A 14,865-nucleotide genomic window follows, 5' to 3' on the forward strand; every position below is an offset into this window, starting at 1 on the left:
TCTATCAGCAAACCTGGGAGACTAGCTCTCTCCTGAGTTTCAGTGGTCAGAGTACTCTCTGCAGGCAAGCTCTCCTCTTGCTGCGAAGGTGCCCAGATATCTGGTGTTTGAACCTGCCTCCTGGCAGAAGTTGTGTTCCACTCACCAGAGGTCCTAAAATCCAGTGGAGAGTCCTCTGGGGACCTTGGGGGTATCCGCAGACTCCGTGCCCAAGGTGCCCCGGTGCTGGTGCTGTTGCCGACTGGAAGGGACTTGTGACCCTGGTCAGGCTAGGTTTTCTGCTTCCCTTATTAATGCTGTCTCAGGTCCCGTGCGATTGGATTGGAGCAGCAATTGTGTTCCACTCACCAGAGGTCTTAAGAGCCCATGGAGAATCCTGTGGGGACCTTGGAGGTGTCCGCAGACTCAGAGCCCAAGGTGTGTCGGTGCTGGCACCGACTGGAAGGGCTATTGGCCAGAATTTTAGAAACATCCACAAAAGACTGGCAAGTATGATTTTTCCCCATGAACCATATGCACAAACAGGACTTATAGTACTACCACTCCAGAAGAAAGCAAGCTCTGTCCTTAGAGCAGAAGGCAGGTGCCTGAGCCAAATGGGTGGCCTTAGGTTGACTCATTGGAGGGTTGGTGGTAAGGTCGTCTGTGTAGTCTCCTCAGTTCTGAGATCTATTCACTTTTTAAAAAGCTAGTTCAGAGGTAGCATCTTCTGTCCCTGGCCACCTTACAGCATGCTTCTCTGCCCAAGGCCAGCTCATAAGTATCCTCCTCTGGCTATGATCCATGAGACAAATGCTCCTTATGTCCAAAGTGAAACCCATGACACTTTGTTTAACTTTGTTCCTTCCTGGTTTGTCCTTCCCTGTGCCTGGGAACTCAAAAGAGGCAATACCAGCTTAGGGTAGAAGGCAGAGTTTTAACTCTAGCTGCATATGTATCAAAAGATGGCCTAGTCGGCCATCACTGGAAAGAGAGGCCCATTGAACACACAAACTTTATATGCCCTAGTACAGGGGAACACCAGGGCCAAAAAAATGGGAATGGGTGTGTAGGGAAGTGGGGGGGGAGGGTATGGGGGACTTTTGCGATAGCATTGGAAATGTAATTGAGGAAAATACATAATAAAAAATATTAAAAATTAAACAAAAAAAAAGAACTAACAGAAGTTCATCATGAAGCTGAATAGGGTGCACAATCCTAGGATGCCCATATACATGCAGAATGCCGACAACTGTTGGGCATCCAGCTTTGTTTCCAAGGTGAACAGCCTGGAGCACTTTATGGATCTTGAGGATCACACACTGGAATCCCAGCCCTCAGGAGACCAAGACAGGAAGACTGTGAGCTAGAGACCAGTCAGGGGTTAACCATGAAACTCTCTCAAAGTTCTTGATGCTGAGGTCTCACCAATGTTGATGGAATCCGGTTTTCTACATGGGTATCAAAGTTTAAATGTTTCTCAATTGAACGCTATGTGCAAATGTATTTGGGAACATTGTTTAAAATAAAGGAAAAGACATGGGGAGGGAGAACAAGAGCAACTGTCCTCCTTGAGAACCCTTTGAGGTTTGCTGTCTGCCTGCAGACCTAAGGGATTAGTCCTGTCCCTTGAGCCTATTTCTTTCCACCTATAGAGAAAGGTGTACTTACATAATAAACCATGGACTAACATACTTCTGGTGATTACTGTGAAAGCCCTCTCCAGTTTATTGGACACAGTGTGATGCACTGTGGGTCAGATAACTTCTGTTTCTCAAGCAGAATAACTAGAAATTGAATAGCTAGTTTAAGACTCTTCAGTAAAGCATCACCTGATTGATAACACCCAGGTGAGGCAGTCTGCTATGTCATTTCATAACAGGCAATCCCAGTCTATAACCAGTAACTGGCGCCATTGCTTTCCTGTTCAATGTGATTTAACCAGTTCTGCTACCACCAATTACAGTCACCAGCATCCTTATAAGAGTGCCCCCATCTGTTGTGAGAAGAACAGCATTCACAAGAGCCTAGTTCTGATTCCTGTAAAACATACAAGTTACACTAAGGGGCTGGAGTGGCAGCTCAGTGGTCAGGGGTGCTTACTGTTCTTGCAGAGGACCCCAGTCTAATTTCCAGCACTCTCTTTGGGAACCTCACAATTCCCACATGAAACTCCAGCTCCAAGGAAATCTGACTGCTCTGACTGACACAGCCAGGCACCAGCACGCACATATGTACAGACACCTACACATAATTAAAAACAATGTGTGGGGTGGGGTGGAAGAAGAAAGCAGGTACAAAGAGGTTTCAAATGAGGGTGAGGGAAGAACACACATGTGGCATGAAAACAGAAGCAAAGAAACCAGGCAAGATTGGGGAGGGGAGATGGGGAAGGACATGGGGTATGAATAAGAACAGCATAACAGATGTAAAGAGCATACAACAATAAAACTGGTCACTTCACTTACTAACTAAAAATAATAACCACAAAAAAAACTGGTTTGAAAAGACAGATAAGGAGATGAGTCTTTTCCTAGTCAAAGGTCACAAAGAAAATTCAAACTACAGGGGGCTTTCAGTATGAAACCAGACTCTGAGCTGTTTCCCATATCCCCAGTATGTCCATGTTATTATAGAGAAGGGCCTTTCCTCGATACTCAGAGACCTTCTGAACATTGGGATTTTGTGTTCCCTTGGAAGAAAAGTTGAAACTTTGGCTTTCAGTGGTAGAAAGCAAGAAATGGCTTGAATCTGCATTGTCAGTAAAACAGGGAAAGAACAGATAGTGTGCTGGGTACAAACACAAAATCAGAGATCCAGTGCACATCTCCAAGTAGAAGTGACAAATACAGAAATGGATACTTTCAGCCAACCATTGGACTGAGCCCAGGGTCCCCAATGGAGGATTTACAGAAAGGCAAGGAGCTGAAGGGGTTGCAGCCCCATAGGAGAAACAACAATATGAACCAACCAGTACCCCCAGAGTTCCCAGGGACTAAACCACCAACCAAAGAATACACATGGAAGGATCCATGGCTCCAGTCACATATGTAGCTGAGGATGGCCTTGTCAGATATCAATAGGAGGAGAGGTCCTTGGTCCTGTGAAGGTTCAGTGCCCCAGTGTAAGGGAATGCCAGGGCCAGGAAGCAGGAGTTTGTGGGTAGGGGAGCAAGGGGAGGAAGAGGGGAGAGGGGTTCTGGAAGGTAAACCAGGAAAGGGAATAACATTTGAAATGTAAATAAAGAAAATATCTAATTAAAAAAAAAAAACAGAGGCTATAACACATGGGACTTCCTGGAAAGAGAGTACTGAATAGTTAAATTTAAGATTTAATTTGAGAAATTTGAGATGAATAGATGGGATCAGACAGCAAACATAAGCGTTGGATCCTCTTTCCTGGAGTTGGATGAAAATAGTCATCGCTTCTGATGAGATGTTTTGACGTTTTCAGTAAGCAGAAACATGCTAACTGTAATGGCATGTGCATGTGTTCATAAAGACACTTGCAAATAAATCAATTTGTTTTCATCAGAGTATACAAACACTGCTAAAATGCTAGCTGTGTCCCTGGTTCCTTGTGGAGACTGTAACTCGTGACTGTTCAGAACTATGAAAGCTCTATTTTCCAGGCTCAAGTCCACCAATTGAGAGCATTCCTTTACTAATGTTGTGTTTTATGGATAGGTTGTGATTTTCCAAGGAGTGTAATTACAACCCATCTGTCTGGGTCAGCCTGGGTTACTTCTCTGGTTTTAACTCCTCTTTTGCTTATCAGCAAGTCAATGTCCCTTTACAATATCGATGAAAATGTCATCACTCACAAACTGTGCAGCTGGAGCCCACCTGGCTTTGTACATTTAATGATCAGGCTTCCCTAGTGCCAGGGACCATGACCTGGAAGTACAGCCTTGTCTGAATCTGCCACCTCCATGCTTGGGTTGTAACTCACAGGCAGTTTCTTGAGTGGTTGTTTAATACTCAACCCTCCCCCTCCAACTGTGTGTGACCCTGCCACTTAATTCCATTTCATGGTTATGACTATAACAACATGTACAAAGTAATGGTCTTATCCCCATGAACTGATAATAATCCCCAGTCCTCATGAACTGATAATCACCATGGTCCTCAGGTGAGAAATGACAGAAAGTCTGAGCACCATCAAGAACTCAAATGCAAACATTATGACCTGTGATTCCCACCTAAGAGTCTCTGAAAGTTTTCTGAGAAACCCATAGCATGATGTCATGATCTAGAACACATGTCATGATTGCATGTGCACACCACACATACACTCAAGAGAACTGTTCATAATATTCTCAGCAAATACTCATGTTCTAATCCAGTACTTAACTTATTTATTTAAAAACATTGCAATTTTACAGAAAATGTGTTTTCCTTTTTGGATCACTGTTTTTAAATGTCAGATATATAAATACTACTTAAATGACATTAAAGCTGGAAAATAATTTCAAAGGCAGATTTGGAAGTAGAGCATGCCTAAGACTTCCCAGGAGCCTCTGATCAGAGTGTGACTGTGCACATAGAGATCATGACAGCTGCTGTTGGGTAGGGATGTCCCTCAGACTGAGCACAGGCACACATTCAGTGGCCACAAAACACAAAGAATAGCGTTTAGTTGATCTTTAGGTCTTGTGTTAGTCAGTGTTGACAATACAGAAACTGACCAGCTTCGAGGAACGAATCAGAACTCAGGACTCCACCAGCACTAGAAAGTATGACCAGTGGGACCTAGCCTGGAAGATAGCCAAATCTGGCTGTTGGAAGCCAAGGTGACATTCAGTTGATGGACTCACACACTGAAGTTTGAACAACTAGATTAATGTCTCAGAGCCAATTGCCAGACTCATTACTAGTGGCTTTTCTCTGGTTCACACTAAGAAACTAGATTATTGATTTTAGGATTGTCTCTGTGTACGCGGATATGTTCTAAGATGTCTAATGTTTAATGCTTAAGTTGTCAACCATAAGGGCAGTAATGAGTAATCATTTCCTAATCATGTTGAAAGAGGTTAAAACCCATGTATAAAATGAACTTCCTGGCCCCAGCATAATAGACACCTTTTCACTGTCACTGTAAGCCAAGTGCAGACCATTCCTACCTGCCTGCCATTTTCCCCGGTAATAAGCTGCATCCACAGCTTAAGACCTTTATAGCCCTAAGTCTGTTCTTCACTGCAGCAGAACAGCAGGAGAGCTTGAAGATGCAGCGTCGAAGCAGGGTCTTGGCACATCAGGTGCTACTCTGAAGTGAGGCAGGCGAGGTTGCTGGGCTGGTGGTGTTTATTCATCTCTCTTGTTTCATGTGTATGGATGTATGCTCTCCGAGTATATGCACTGCTCCATGGTTCAGGGGGCTGGCAAATGCATGCGTAGAGCGTGTGTATATGTAAAGTAGAACCTGCACCTGGATACCAAAATGAACTACTGTATGCCAGAGGTACACGAAGTGTGCCCAGCTGCCAGCAGCAACTGCTACATGCAGGTCACTGACTACCTTGCATATCTGGAAGACAGTCCGGCTCTCAGTGGTCGTGATGTGCAAGCTATGCCCAGTAGCAGCATATATATGGAACAGGCCTGGGCAGTGAATCAGCCTTATACCTGTAGTTACCCTGGAAACCTGTTTAAAAGCAAGGACTCTGACTTGGACATGGCCCTCAGTCAGTACAGCCAGCCTGCACATCTTCCTGAAGAAAAGCCTTTTCTTCAAGTGCAGTCGCCACCGCACTCACAAAAAAAAGGTAGGGACTCTGGCTTCTCTTGGTTTCTGTTTCATTTTAAAATTTTATTGCATCAGCTTCCTTGAATCTTTGCATTTGAGCACCAGAGATTTGAAATTAAAAACAACAGTAAGAGAGGTTGCTGAATGAGTGAGGGTTCTGGTGAATACAGAAATTACCAAATACCTGCTTTCTCTTTATATGACAGCTACAGAGAGCTGGTTGTCAGGGTCACACATGGCATATATGGGTAGAGATGCATGCTGTCCAGAGTGAGTGTCACTGGCTTCTCTGCTAATATATATATATATATATATATATATATCTCAAGGGATTCCCTTGTTGGGATAGTGGGAGGCAGATCCCAATTCAGACCACAAATTCACTTGACTCTTCCTACTGAGAGCCCATTCTCGTTAGTTAGCTAAATGGTCTAAGGCTTTCTCATTGGCTCTGAGATGTTAATGTGTTATGATTTACAAATGTTCATTTTGATGTTATTTACTGATGCATGTAGAGAAGATGTTGATAACTGTGTCATGCTTTTAGAATGTCAAAGTCAAACAGAAATGAACCCACTTTACTTAGGCACTGCTCCCGAAAATGTAGTAGACTTCAAACATGAAGAATAAACTCATTATATAAAAGCAAGTGAGATATTTTTCAAAATATTCACTATTAAAATAAATTCAATATTTATTCATTTTAATAAGCATAGCTCTTAATTTTCTATCAAAGGGACATTTTTCCATTACCAAAATATCAAAGAGACAAACAAGTGCCTCACAGGGGACTTAGCTGCAACTTCTGGAGAGTTTAAATTCTGTAATAGATATTCCAGAAACCTCTTTATTCTAAGTATGATATGTAGGGTCTGTGAAAGGAACAAAATTCCTGGGTTGCTGTCATTTGCAAGATCATGATGCCCTTTAGTCTCCAAAGGCAAGCTTTTCTGTAAAGTTAATCTTACGATGTAATATAGTATATTTAATTAGGTTTTTAGAAAAGTTACCATTTGCTCCTTTGTGGTTTTGTGTTTTAATGTTTGGTGTTGTTTGAGGCAGTCTCTTTAATGTTCTCCCTCCTTTACTTTGCCCCTTCTTTTCCCTGTGAGCCTCTTCTTTCTAACTAGTCCCTGTGGCTGTACCCCTAAAGCAAGTGATCCTATTACTAAAATAGCCAGCCATGAAAGCAGAAAGTTCAAACAAGAGCTCAACTTCCATTGAAGTGTGACTGTGAGAGCCCTAGTCTACAATGTTCAGTGTGAAACGTTAAGTCTGGGAGGACCCATGTGCAGAGCCCTGAGTTTTCAGTTAGATTCACATCCTCTTGAAGGACCTCCGAACTTCCCGTTTATCATAAGGAGTGTGCTCGGAAGGAACATACTGTTCCCTAGTTGGGAGACAAGCATGCTCCCCTTCTACTCACTGTTGAAGTGCCTGACCTTGGAAGTGAAAAACTTGTCACTGCCTCCCTGGTCATGCCAGGACATGCCTGTCACTGTGTTGTTGGATCTCCAGAAATCACAGGTATCTGTCTCGCTGTCTAGGTGATTCATAATTCTTAAAAATTCCTACAGAATATTTGAGCTCATCTTTTCACCATATTCTCTTCAGCCAGCACTGGGGCACATTTGCCTACAAAATATGAAACAGGGGATTCTTTACTAATTAATTTGATGCATGAACTGGGAGAAAAGATGCATTGTATACATATATTGATGTAATTTCTCAAAGCCATATGCCATTGAAAGGCCAAAGCCACCTGCCAAACTCATTAAATCAAAGCAGACAAATATTCTTAAGTGAATCATTGCTTACCGTTACGAGCCTCTGAGTAAATCCCAGTAGCACTAACGCAGCTGCTAACTGTGTGTCTTGGGACAAAAGGTCATAGCCAACATGTTTATCCATATCGAGCCACTATTGATTTTTTTCTGAGTTGGAAGATAAGCAGTGTCTTTCTAAGACAAAGTTAAGACTGTACACAGGTGTTCAACGGGACAATGCCTCATTTTCCAGATGGATTTTGGTCAGTTTTCATGAAAGCTATAACTTGTATTTCTTGCTGCTTTGTAGGACTATGAAACTTCAGTGAGATGCACTGACAACTGTTTCTTTTTTAAAGTTCCAGCTCCATTCAGTGTTTTTGTGCAAGGAGGGAATCAGGAGGAAAGGCAAGGTTCTTGAAGAGTTTACTTTTGCTATTTTCTTATTCTTAATTTCCACTGCATGTGGAGATCAAAGAACACCTTGCAAGACTTGGGTCTCTCCTTCCACCACAAGGGTTCCAGGAATCAAACTCAGGTCACTAGCCTTGGCAGCCAGCACTTCTACCTGCCAGGCCATATCACAAGCCCATTTTCTTTAATGATTTTTAAAAAGAGTAATTTTTTCATCTTTAGTTGGCATTTATGGAGGTATAGAGTGTACACATAACCCTGCTTTAAGGCATGATGGTAGCAGTGCTATAGTGTGCTGGATGGCCAGCACCAGAACACTGCCTTGTAAAACACCAGCCAGGGACTCTAGAACAACAGGTTATCAAATCCTGACGCAGTGAGAATACAAACCCAGGCGTCATCTTCTTTTCGCCAAACCCCATTTCCTATAAAATTACTCCAATTATAAGAGGGGCTGTCGAAGATCCACACTGAACAGAGCTTAACTGTATGTTATAATACCAATCCAGTTTCCCTATGGAGTAGGGAACACTTTTTTTGAGACTAGTTCTTGCTACACACCTCTCAAGCGAGCCTCAAAATTTGTATCTCTGTGCCTCAACCTCATAGTCATGCACCACCAAAGCCAATGTGAAAACACATCATATTTCTTACAGTTTAGAGACAAATGAAAAGGAACCACAGATGATCCACAGTAAGGTTTGTGAACGTGACTTAGTCTTTCATGTGACACAGTCTCAATGCACGCTGTTCAAAACAGTCATTTTGAAGTGACCCACATCAGAGGATAGAAGGTGCACCTAATCCCCGGAATAGTAAAATCTTTACTTAGAATTTCTTAGACCTCTTTTAAAGTTAGAGATCTTCATAAAGATCCTCTAAAGTCAGTGCCATGCTCCCCCTAAAACTTTCTTGAAAAATGCTGTTGAATCCTAGAATCATGTTGAACAGCCTCATGCAACACAGGCTGGGCTGGAAGCCCCACAAATTCCCTGGCACTATCACTCTCTGCCATGAATGTTAGCATAAGACACAGCTGACATTTCTCTTTTTCACATTCCTGTCTTTCTCTTCCTCTCTCCTTCCCCTCTGCATCTCCATCTCTCTCTCTCTCTCTCTCTCTCTCTCCCTCTCTCTCTCTCTCTCTCTCTCTCTCTCTCGTTATCTCTTCCCTTCTAAACTTGTTTCAACCCTCATGTGAATGATTTCCCCAAGAAACTGTTAGAAGTTGCAGGTGCCTCTCTTCAAAGGTCATCTTTAAATGCAACTATGAAGCTGCTCATGCAAGCCTCACCTTTTAAATGTGGCAGTGCCATCCATAAGCCATTAACAGACAGTTCTCCAGAAAACAATGCCACTGGTGTTTTAAAATACAGAACACATTTGCTGTTCCAAAGGCTAAATGAGAGTGCTTCTCATCACCCAGAGGCAGGAATCGATCCAAGACAGAATCACCTCCATGCAACGTCCAGGCAGACAAAAGGATGAGCAGGCCATGTCTGCCTCTTTCCTAAGAATCAAACACCACCAGAGGTGTGTCCTTCACCCATCTCCAAGTGCCCTGACCCTATCCTGGAGTGGTGCCCCTTACTGCAAAAGCAGGAGCCAAAAAGACCGTAAGCAACTGAAGTCAGATGTCTGGCCATCTTAGGAAGAAACGGCGCTGCTGTTAATTTCCTAAACACAGGTTCCCATCCCTTACCTTCCCAACCAATGTCTGTGTCCCTATAGCAGCCCCTGCTTGCAAGTGCATTCAGACTGGGGCTGAGCTCTGTCTTCCACCTGGCTGTCCCAGCTTTTAATGCCCATTTAGCTCAATGAGTATATTTGGTCTCTTGGGCCCAAAGACAGGCTTATACTGTGCCTCCTGTTTGGCTTTCACAGCACTGCCCATGTCAGGGTTGCCCTGGGCTCCCCTGAGAGGCTACATGGTTCAGCTGTCCATGCCCTCTGCTTCCCTTCCTTATCAGCAGATTCATTCCAATGTGGTAACTTTATAGTGGCTCTGCAGTGTTCTGCTTCCAGACACTGTAAAAGGTTCTTATCCTCTATGCCCTCCACACAGATTTTCCTGGGGCCTAATGTTCTTCTTCTTTTTTATTTTTCTTGGATATTTTCTTTATTTACATTTCAAATGTTTTCCCCTTACCAGGTCTCCTCTTCGGAAACCCTCTATCCTACTCCCCCTCCCCCTGTCTCTATGAGGGTGCTCCCCCACCCACCCACTCCCATCCTCCCACCCTTGCATTCCCCTACACTGGGGCATTGAACACCCTCAGGCCCAAGGGCCTCTCCTCCCACTGATGTCCAACAAGGCCATCTGCCACATATGTGGCCAGCTCCATGGGTCACTCCATGTATATTCTTTGGTTGGTGATCCAGTCGCCGGGAGCTCGGGGTGGGGGTTGTCTGGCCTGTTGACATTGTTGTTCCCTCCATGGGACTGCAAACCCCCTCAGCTCCTTCAGTCACTTCTCCATCTCCTCCACTGGGGATCCCCAAGCTCAGTCCAATGGTTGGCTGCAAGCTTCCTCCTACTGTTCTTCTTATATGCTTTTTAGTGATGCAGGTTCCAACGGGCTCCCCTGCCACAGGACATTCAACTTGAACTCTGGCTATGTGCTTCTTCCTTGCCCTCTGTCCCAGGAATCACAGCCACCTCTCTGGGGGGCCCAATCCACTTCAGTCCCACCCCAAAATCAACATTGAGGTGTTCCAGTTCCACCCCTTGCCAGCCACATCACTTTGTGCACAGACTGAACTCAGCCCACAGACACCTTCCTCCTTCCAGCCTCAGTCCCCACACTGCTCTCAGTTCCTTCCTTCAGAGGCAAATGGACTCTGTTTGACACAGAATCAGCCTGAATGGGATTTTACTTAGACTTAAAGAAAATTAAGTTATGAAATTTGTAGGAAATGGATAGACTTGGACAATGTTATATTAGGTAAAGGAGCCCAGGGTCACAAACGCTGTGTTTTCTGTCTCCTGTGTGGAGCCTAGGTTCCCTTTTTATACATGTGGGAGTGGGTAAAGGTCAGAAAGCTAGAAAGGGGATGGTGAAAGGAAGAAAGGATTTGGGAGAGCCTCGGGGAGGACACTAGAATGGGTGTGAAGTGAAAGTAGAAAGTAGAATAGTGAGGAAGGAGACAGACCCTGTAGAGGGCCTGAGGCAGGGGACTGGGTATAGAAGGATCAGCTGAAATTGAGTACATATGAAATCACCATAAAGAAACCTGCTACTTTGAATGATGTCTAAAACAAATTTAACTGAAAATAAAATAGTTCTGAATCATTTGGATAAATCCCCTTTACAAGCAAATTTAAAATTATCTACCAAATGCATGAGGCCAGGGTTTCCCAGTGTTGACCCTATGGACATCCAGAGACAGACAACTCTGTACTGTGGCTACTTTCCTGGGTCCTGCAAGAGGGTTAATAGGGGCTCTGGCCTCTGAGCTCAGATTACAGTAGCATTCACCACACACCCCAGCTGTGAAAACCTGTTCTGTACTGCTCCTAAGCATCACAAAAATGCTGCGCTCTCTTGCTTTACGTGGTGAAATACACTTCCACCTTCCTGCAGAATACTACCTGAAGCAATGAGTGTTGCCCTGAAAAAAATTCTACCACCCTTTCCCCCTGCATGCAGTGTATGATTGGAAAATGAACAGTTCACATTTTTAAAAATGTTGGGGGGGGGGTAGTATGTGTGTGTGCACGCACATAAGTGCAGTTACATGTGAATACAGGTGCCTGAGGAGGCCTGTAGGTGTTGGGTCCCATGGTCCTGGAGTTACAGGCAGTTGTGATCTACCCAGTCCAGATGCTGAAAAATGAATGTAGGTCCTCTGTAAGAGCAGTAGCTGGCTTTAACCACAGAGCTGTCTCTCCAGGCCACAGTGGCCCACATTTTTAAGGCTATGACTTCTAATCTTATTGAAACAGAATTTCTGATTTTAAAAAACATCCATCTCTCTAAAGTGCAGAAAAGGAAACAATTGTGGGCATAAGTGGGGAGTCTAAAGCAAACCAGAGGCTGCTGTACCATTTCTGTCTTCTTGGTCCTCATTTACTTGGCCCTCCTACTTGCTAACCCATGTCTTCTCAGCACAGTGAGCTCATTGGCATCAAGAGTCTAAAACAAGAGTGTTTCTGAAATACTAGCAAGAGGCAGACAGTATCATTTCATGTCTGTTTAGTCTAAGATTTTCTCAGACATACAATTTTATCTGCTACATGATAAGACTTTCAGCAGACATATAGTTTTATAGTTTTATATGCTATATGATAAGCTATCTTCCACTTCTCCATTTTTCTTAAACTACTTCTACCCTTCTTATTTTGATAAAGATTAAAATTCTGTGAGTTATTTCTTTACTTTTAAAGGAGGATGGCCTTGAACAAAGTTAAGCAACAGGCAACTGAGTGCACCCGAGCTGGAGCACGTGGGAAGTGGTGCAGGCTGTGGAAAGCTGGGCAGGGCATTCCATGGGAAGTAGGGCTGTCTGCTCTGCTGTGAGAACTTGGGTTGTGCTAGGAGACCACTCATCTACTCATATGATGCAAGAAGGCTGGATTCTATATTTTTTACAGCATAGTTTTGGGGTTTGGCTTAGTTTATCTTAATATTATGAGTCAAACGCTGTAGACTTTGTGTGTTCTTTTGATTAAATCCTGAGTGAAATTCATCATAGCAACCTATTTTCTTTCTTAGTGATTTTTCTCCTCAAATATTTCTGTTCTTACTGTGGATGTAAAGGTTATGGTGGCTATAGTGGCTATTAAGATTCTGATGCTACCAGAAAGAGAAAAGAAAGGACAGCTAGGAATTCTTGCATGTTAAGCTGTAATAGCTGAGCCTTTCAAACCCAACACTCTTGAGAATGGGGCAGGAGAATCGTAAGTTCAATCCTGGACTGCCGAGGAAATTTAAAGAAAGCCTGCACATATTACTGTGTTGGCTTGTGGCAGAAAAAATTGGGGAACTGGAGGGCTGGATATGTAATTCGGCTGCATGGTGCTTGCCTAGCAAGTATAAGACCCTAAGTACCACAGAGGAAGAAAAATATGTACACACATACATCATACATACATACATACATACATACATGATACATACATATGTATGTGTATATACAGAGATATGTGCATATATATGCATATACATACATATACATACACATGCATATGAATGATAGCAAAGTCTGGCCCTAAATTAAAGAAATAACTTAAAAGCTCTGTGTCTCTTCCTACCCTAGGAGTTCCCAAGAGGCCTAGAGGCCACCTCACAGTATGCTCTTCTCCTTTCTGATGTTAATCTCTGGCCTGCCTGCCAGTGCTTTTGATACTCTATTGTCAAGGCATAAAAGATTGAGCCTTAGACTTAAGTGTCTGTGGGTCTCATCACCACAGGCTCAGCCAGCCAAAAGGTAAAATGACAGGATGTGACACTGGAGAGTATCATGGGGTACATAGTGGCTGCCCTGAGGAAAGAGTCTGCCAAGTGGGAGCCTCTGGTACAGTTTTGCAAAGGCTGAGCCCATCACAGCAATCTATAAAGGTCTATAAAGTGATTAGTGACTCAAGGTTTTGCTCAGTAATTTACATGTAGTAGTTCTGCAGTTTGCTGGAGAAATGAACAGATGGGTGGTTTAATTAATTGATGTGGTGTTTATCTGAGGGTTAAAGATTAACATGACGAAAAGCTCAGTTCCTAATACCAAGAATTAAATGTAAAAGGAATCAGGATTAGCATGTTAGGAAAAGGCTAAGCCATTCGCAAGGCTTTTAATTATACAAAGAAATACCATGAGGAAATGAGCTTAAATTAAAAATCTGAACAGTGGTTTGAACTGCACACATTCAATATGGAATTGGGAAAAATGACTAAGTACAGTAATAATTGAGCTTCTCTGGGAGTGTTAGAATGCAGCCTCACTCTGACTGCAGCCCACCTACAGTTCTTATGCTCTGAGCTTTCACTTCTGCATTATGAATCATAGTCTACCTGAATTGTTCTCTGGAGTTAGTGACTAGTCCTCTTTAGCAGTTACCTGGGAAACTTGAAGAGGTGGTTCTTCACATGGACAGTAAAATCACAAGTTCTTTTACTCTAATCTTAATTACTAATATTGATATAAATTCTCAGATCACACATCACACTGTCACCATGGTCATTTGTATGGATATTTATAGTGTACGAAGAATTAAAGAAGGCACAGAGTTCATGGAGGCCTTACCAGAGGCAGAGCAGAGGCAGACTCATGGATATGCACAGAGTACCTGGAGGTAGCTATACAAGCTCTTAAAAACCTGTTGGACCCCTTTATGAGAAAAGTCTTGGAAAGATCAGGAATTCAAGGACCATACCTAAACATAATAAAAGCAATCTACAGCAACCAGTAGCCAACATCAAAGAAAATGGAGAGAAGTTAGAAGACCCAACTAAAATCAAGGACTAGGCAATATAGTACTTGAAGTCCTAGTCAGAAAAATTAGACAAAAAAAAAAAAGGAGGTCAAGGGGATACAAATTGGAAAGGGAGAAGTCCAAATATCACTATTTGCAGATGGTATGATACTATATATAAGTGACCCTAAAAATTCCACCAGAGAACTCCTAAACCTGATAAATAGCTTCAGTGAAATTGCTGAATATAAAATAAACTCAAAACAAATAAGTGCCCTTTCTTGACACAAAGGATAACAGGCTGAGAAATAAATTAGGGAAACAACACCATTTACAATGGTCACAAATAATATAAAATACCTTGGTATGACTCTAACTAATAAAGTGAAAGATCTGTATGATAAGAACTTCAAGTCTCTGAAGAAAGAAATGGAAGAAGATCTCAGAAGATGGAAAGATCTCCCATGCTCATGGATTGTTAGGATTAATAGAGTAAAAATGGCTATCTTGCTGAAAGCAATCTACATATTCAATGCAATCCCCATCAAAATT

General features: G+C 42.8%; 1 protein-coding gene and 1 long non-coding RNA gene across 15 annotated transcripts in view; one reads left to right on the forward strand and one right to left on the reverse strand.

Moving 5' to 3' along the window:
- The window catches only part of Thrb (thyroid hormone receptor beta), a 388,991-nt gene that overhangs the window by 330,744 nt on the left and 43,382 nt on the right, over positions 1-14,865 (forward strand). Inside the window, exon 1 of one of the 14 annotated variants that reach the window (XM_021181157.2) lies at positions 4,391-5,743. The exons of the other annotated variants lie outside the window; for them this stretch is intronic. Coding sequence (XP_021036816.1) covers positions 5,419-5,743 — 325 coding nt within the window. The 5' untranslated portion in view covers positions 4,391-5,418. Of the gene's footprint in view, positions 1-4,390; positions 5,744-14,865 lie in introns of those variants that run through there. 14 annotated transcript variants of the gene reach the window in all.
- Positions 1-14,865, reverse strand: part of LOC110308861 — a 93,085-nt gene that overhangs the window by 51,208 nt on the left and 27,012 nt on the right. The gene's annotated exons all lie outside the window — the stretch shown is intronic.

The sequence above is a fragment of the Mus caroli genome, chromosome 14 (genome assembly GCF_900094665.2).
Source record: "Mus caroli chromosome 14, CAROLI_EIJ_v1.1, whole genome shotgun sequence".
In the NCBI taxonomy this organism is placed as follows: Eukaryota; Metazoa; Chordata; class Mammalia; order Rodentia; family Muridae; genus Mus; species Mus caroli.